This window comes from Montipora capricornis, chromosome 5, assembly GCF_036669925.1.
Source record: "Montipora capricornis isolate CH-2021 chromosome 5, ASM3666992v2, whole genome shotgun sequence".
Taxonomy (NCBI): domain Eukaryota; kingdom Metazoa; phylum Cnidaria; class Anthozoa; order Scleractinia; family Acroporidae; genus Montipora; species Montipora capricornis.
Genome location: NC_090887.1, coordinates 11,270,135 through 11,276,614, shown reverse-complemented (window position 1 = coordinate 11,276,614; position 6,480 = coordinate 11,270,135). Strand labels below are relative to the sequence as shown.

General features: G+C 41.2%; 1 protein-coding gene across 1 annotated transcript in view; it reads left to right on the top strand.

The window, feature by feature from the left end:
- LOC138049484 (uncharacterized) overlaps window positions 1-5,028 on the top strand; it is a 17,421-nt gene extending 12,393 nt beyond the window's left edge. Inside the window, exons 5-8 of the mRNA XM_068895772.1 lie at window positions 1,744-1,893; window positions 3,125-3,355; window positions 3,846-4,004; window positions 4,693-5,028. Of these exons, the coding sequence (XP_068751873.1) occupies window positions 1,744-1,893; window positions 3,125-3,355; window positions 3,846-4,004; window positions 4,693-4,856 (704 nt within the window). The 3' untranslated portion in view covers window positions 4,857-5,028. The remainder of the gene's footprint in view (window positions 1-1,743; window positions 1,894-3,124; window positions 3,356-3,845; window positions 4,005-4,692) is intronic.
- Window positions 5,029-6,480: the final 1,452 nt, after the last annotated feature.

Genomic DNA, 6,480 nt, shown 5'->3' with positions numbered 1-6,480 from the left:
AAATAACGCCAACTCGTAATTTTAACTGAAGTCCTCGTAGCCGTCGTCGTCCTCGTTTCGTAAGCTCCCTATTGCCATACAGACAACTTCCTTGTTTCAACTGGTTTGATTTCAGTATAAAAATAGTAGTGAAGGCTCAAGAGCTACCCTATCTTTCCATCAACATGCCTACTCGAAATGGGGAAGGATACCGGACGCGATAACATGATCTGGAAAACATAAATATTCAGTTACTTAAACAAGTGTGCGTTTCGTGCAACGGGTTTAAATCCAAAATGCTAACTAACTTTGTACCCGAACTGAATCCACATGAACGCTGTTTAATTAAGTCTAAAAAGAGAGGACTGGAAGTTTGAAATCTCTCGCTCACGGCCTTCACGAAACATGGAATACTTGGTCATTTCACGTCCTTTTTAGCAAAGGACGGCAGAACAATGATGCTCTTTTCAACGACGACAAAGAGGCAAAACAATACTTTTGTTGGGCATAACAATGGCACTTTACGCTTTGAAGGAATGCCAACTCATGCACGCTTTGAGCTTTGAGTATTCTCCACAGTCCAAAAGCAACGTACACCGCCCGCTTTGCACAATTTTTTCTGCCTTTTAACACAAACGACACAAATCAACGTATGTAATGACTGAAAATAACAGATTTGCCCGCTTTTCGTGTGTTTTTTCACTTCGGTCTTTGCCGTCCGCCGGCATAAACAGCGTCGATAATCAGTCCACATCATCTCAAATTGGCCATTTCAGATCGTTGTTTTCGGGACGTTGTAATGAAAAACGCACGAGCACGAGCCATTCATTTTGTTCTAGTTGCTTAATTAGGGTCTCTTATTTTAAATTAACTACATACTATGGGGTTTTAAAAAGCTTGCAAAAACTAGATCAGTTTTGTGGCCGGCTAAATTTGCTAAAGGTTTTGTCAATTTTATTCCCGACGAATTTCAATGCAAAATGCCGAGATTTGAAAACAAGGCCCGCGTAGTCAAAAATGACCCTATGATATCCCTGGCTAAATCTGGTGCATCGTCAAAAATCGCGCCAACATTACATCTCGTTCACACTAACGTTTCGCTGCATTTTAAGCGCGCTTGAAACAAAAAATCCCTGAGACTCGGATAAGGAAACCCAAATGAAAAATCACATGTGCGAACCAGTCTTTACGCATAATTCTATAATAAGCTCAATAATGCATGCATTTTGATTGGTTCTCACTTGTAATCTATGAGAGGACAGACGCATAGCTACCGTCATCATAAAAAACTTTTTTGTTATATAAAAGCAATAGACTCCATGTTGCCGTTCGTCTGTTCAGTACTAGATAACAGAAGAACTCAAAACGTGGAAAGAATGATCAGTGACAAACTCTGCTATCGCCTCGTGTGCCACGTTTTGTTCTTACAACATTTTGACGTCATCTGTGACCTATTAGGAAGCTTAAGCATGTGACGTTTTTGAGACGCGGGTGGCAACCGGAAGTAAAGTATTTTCCCTTTTAATCAGGTTCGTCTTCACGCAACCAAATTTATATTGCTAAGTATCTTTTCTCCATTAGAGATGATTAGTTTAAAAATCTGGGAGACACTACTGTTCTAGCATGAGAAATGTTCACTTCCGGTTGCCGTTCACGTCTCAAAAATGTTCCGCGCTTAAGCTCCCGTTTATTACTGAATAGACGCACTGCAAAACGGAATCTATTTGTTAAGTATAAAACGCTTTTCGTCATTTTTTTTTCTAGGAGAATGTTGGAGTGGGTCACAGAGTGAGGTTACTTATGGCAAGCTTGGTATATCAACTAACTGTGTGGACAAGTGCTTTGAACCATGCAAACCTTTCAAACCCTTCTGTGCGGGGGCAAACTTTGCCAACGCAGTTTATCGTCTTTCAGGTGAGCTAGTTGTCTTTGATTTTATTTCATTTCTTGCTTCTATTATGTTGGTTTTACAACAGCTGGTTGAAAACTGCTGAACATATTGAAAGTCATCAAGTGAAGCTATGATTCTCGCAGTTATGAATGCAATTTTTGCAATTACTAAAAGAAGCCTGAAAAATTCAGGACTTCAACGGGGTTTGAACCCGTGACCTCGCGATACCGGTGCGACGTTCTAATCAAATGAGCTATGAAGCCACTGACGTTTGAAGCTGGTCATTTGTGAGTTCCAATGTTCCCGTGAGGAATCATAGCTTCACTTGATTTCATATCCGCAGTTCATATATGATCCATTTCATATATCATTTCATCGTTGATATTGGGTGAAGTTGTCCCTGGTAGAAGGATCAACCCGCCTACCCGAGCTATCCTGGGCGAGTCAACTTTTCCTACATTTCCTTACAAAACGCGGTGAATCGCTTACACGAGAAAAAAAAGTTGGCTCGGCTAGAAGGATGACCCGCCCAGCCGGGTCACCCTTGTCGGGTCAATTCGGTCAAGCATAATGAGAGCATGCGCTAGTGCTGTCTTCCCAATAACCTAATGATGGAAACTGACTCTTGACTTGAGCAAAAGGGCCAATTCTCTCCTCACATAACCGCTCGCTAAAGTTGATTAGGCTGGAAGGGTGACCTCTTAGTCGGGACAACTTTTCTCCATATAAACGGGCCCTAAGAAAGATAGATATATTTATATTTTAACTGCGAATTTACTGAATATGCCGACACATCACACTTAACAAAGGCAAAGAAGCCTGAGAAAAAATCCAAAAATCTTTCTCGTTTATCATCCAGAAGCATTTGAAGGCAACCGAGAGTTCTTGTCGTTAAATAAATAGAGCATCCGACCTGCGTTATAAAGGTCGCAGCTTTGATTCCTGCCTGGGAATGTGATTTTCTTTTCAGTGGTCATTTCGCCCCTTGCCAAGCAATAGGCCATTTCCGAGTTCATGACTGCTTCCTCTTCAACGCGAATCTAGGTGCGAAGTTTTTCTTACGAAAACTAGTTTTCATTCATATGTAAAATAGACCTAATTACCAACACAAAAACTTCGCACGTAGACTCGGTTTGAAGAGAAGGAAGATATGAACTCGGAAATGGTCTCTTGGCATATCATCTTCACTCAAAGATTCACTACACCATCACCTCCTTAAATAATTGTATGAAATAATACCCCTTTTATTTCCAGATGTCCCCTGTGAGCTATCCTATGAATCTGTCGGATGTTTTGGCGAGAGCTCCACGAACCGCGCATTCGACATCGAGCTGCTGAATCAAGTTAACCCAGTCAGTGACAAATTCAACGGAAGAATATTGGAACCTGGAGAGAACTGGCCTGGAGAATTTACCAAATTTCTGTGCAGGTGTGCCAGAGAGGCTCGTCGAAAGGGGCTCAGTATGTTTGGGGTGCACGAACAAGGTAACGAAAACTTGCATGCATGTAAAGCTCCGCGAAAACAACTCCCAACATTGTTGGGAGTTGTTAGTTCTGCAGATGTTGGATGGTGTTGGCAGTTGTGTTCAAACAAGACAACAACTCCCAACACTGCAAGGACGTGCAGTGTATTACTGGAAGGATATGACCCATAAGACTTCAATGTAAACTTACAAAATTCGACTGCCATCTTGTTTTCAAGATGTTAATGCGTTGCTTTCTCCATGGAGACCATATGTAATGCGCGTGCGTGGCCCCAACAATGTTGGCAGAGCTATGCAAACGGTTCCAACAAGGTGGCGCTGCGCTTCGGCGTTAATGAAACAAAAGAAATGTTGGGAGTTGTTGGCTCAAAGGTTTGATCACTTTCAAATATCGTGAAACAACTTCCAAAAACATGCAAAAAGGTGTGTAAACGGACGCAACATGTAAGACCCAACAATCTGATCACCTGTTTATTACTTGTCGCCAACAGGTGAATGCTGGAGCGCTCGAAACGCCAATCTGCGGTTCGACATGCACGGATCGACACCTAACAAATGCTTCCAAAACTTCACTCAGGCCTGTAAAGGAGCTGATGACAATTGCGCAGGAGGAGTTAACTCAAATTTTGTCTACAGGGTTATTGATGCACGTAAGTCTGAAATAGAGAGACTTGCATGTAAGAGAAGATAAACTGATCACAGCAATATGCAATCTTAAATACAGTACCAAGAGAAAATAATTTTCCTTTGCTTTCATTTAAATGATGACAGTTTAAGCTGATTTCACCCTCAGAATCGCCTTTTTCAACATGATGATCAGCTTCAAAGGAAAGTATTGCTAATAACTTTCATGAATGATCACACCGACAGGATAACTTTCATCTGAATGGTCACACCCACAGTTTTGGCCCACGACTCAGAATATCGCAACCTCCAAAAAACAGAGTCCTTTTTCAGCTTTCATTTCTTGAATCAGACACATTTCGTATTTCTTAGCTGTGATTGGGAGAGGGATTACTTGACGGTACGGTACGTTTAAAAGCGAATTTCACTGTACTGCCGTACAGCCTAAAACTGGGTAATAGTTTTAACCGCTCAAAATGGATTTAAGCAATCTAATCAAAGAAAGCAGTTGCACAAAAAATGCATGCAACCGGCGCTATCGCGGAACTGAAGTCAACGAATGTGACGTGAAATTTTGAAGGCCAAAGAGTCAGTCAAGTATTGTAAAACCAATCAACCTGGAATAACTTTCGACAATCAATTAAAACGGCTGTATTAGCCCAATACCTTGTCGTGATAATAACTCTTTCTTGTCCGCTCTATATCTGGTTTTAGGCATTATTGGTCGTTCACTTGACGAGGAAGAGAAAGTCCCGGATGCATCTGAAGAAGGAGCGGGGTTATTTGATGTCCCAGAAGAAAAAGCTTCCACAGCACACAAGCTAAGACGTACGAGAGAACAGGAGCTAATTGGACGCAAGCCCCACTTTTTAAACTAAGTCTTACGACACACAACGTAAGGCTGGCACTGAAGACCGAACAACTACATATCCAACTGCAATTCTGTTTTAAATTAATTTCTCCCCGTTTTTTTGTGCCCTAGGATTAGTTCAGTAAGTTTTGGTGAAGAAAATAATGATTAAAAAATAAACGACTTCATGAACAAATAAATGTGTGGAAGGCTATAAACTGAGCATTAACACTTCAACGCAACTTACTGCTTTTTGGGGGCATGCGAGGCGAATCTTTGCTGACGTCATTGTTTAATTAAGTTTTGTCTCATTAACATACGAGTTTGATGACAAAAGGCGTGCCCATCCCTTTTCCGTGAGTACAGTAGGCACACTAAACAGCAACACTCCACTCTACCCAATATCAGTACTGCACCATCCAAACCCTACATAATATTACACTACTAGGTAAAGACAAGAGTCTATTACCCAAGAGTAAGAATCTGTTATGAGGTTTGTCTCCATCAGCGTCAGAAAAGTGTTTATTTTTAAACCAAGTTTTGAGGGAAAAAAAACAATAGACCAAGTCGGCTAACTCATATGTTGTATCCAATTCAAACCCATTGGGAATAAAGCGTTTCATTTCAGGTATTTCAATATCATTTAAATGTGAATGCTACATTATAAAGGTGGGCAGACAAGAGGGGTCATGGTTGCAGGGACATAGACCTCTTTCATAATGGCGGTCAAATAAAATATTCTTTTGTTTTAATGCTAATTAGTCCCTTCTAGCCTCGCTACGACGAGCAAATTTTAAAAGAATATTTGTTTCAAAATGAGGGCAGTAGGTCTAATTAACATAAATACAAAAGAACATAAAGTAGGTTGCCATTTATGAAAGTGGTCTATAGTGCAGCGACAAGGTGTGTAGTACACACTGAGACGACATGCATTAGGGTCTTGTAGCGGGGATATGTAGCAGGAACAAAATCACAACATGTGCTGGACCTCATGGGACACGTCTCGGGGACAAAATCACCCCCCAAATTGGTGTTGCACAGTTATAAACATATCAGTTCACACGAGGGGACATGTCGCTGCAACATATCACTGAAACATGTACGTGCAACATTTTCATGTGTGTGCCAAGTTGTGATTTTGTCCCTGCTACATGTTCCCGCTACAGGTCGCCTCAGTATGCACTACACAAGTTTTTTGTCGCTCCAAGATGTCGCCGCAACATGTCACCGCAACATGACCCCTCTTGTCTGCCCACCTTTATTTTACCAAGGTTTGATAATATTGTTCGTGTAACAAATGATATTTTTTCTAAGAATTCCGACGTTTGCGAGTTGAAACCGGAGCCACATCAAAGCTCTGGGTTTTTGAATAACTGAGGAGAAAATTCAGCCTTTGCAATGATATCTGAAATTAGACGTTATTGTCTTGTTGCGTAAGGACGATAGACTGAACAGAGAACTTTTTCACATACTCCGTAGGAGCGTAAAGAAACCCCCATTTTCTTCCAAAGAGAGGTACACGAAACGTTCCCATCGATCCCTGGTTCGGGATTGTGCGGATATAATTACTTCATCATATCGAAGAGAAAACAGCGAAAACAACGAACGCTACCTGCGCAAGACTTGAATATTTAGATACATAACCTTGCTTT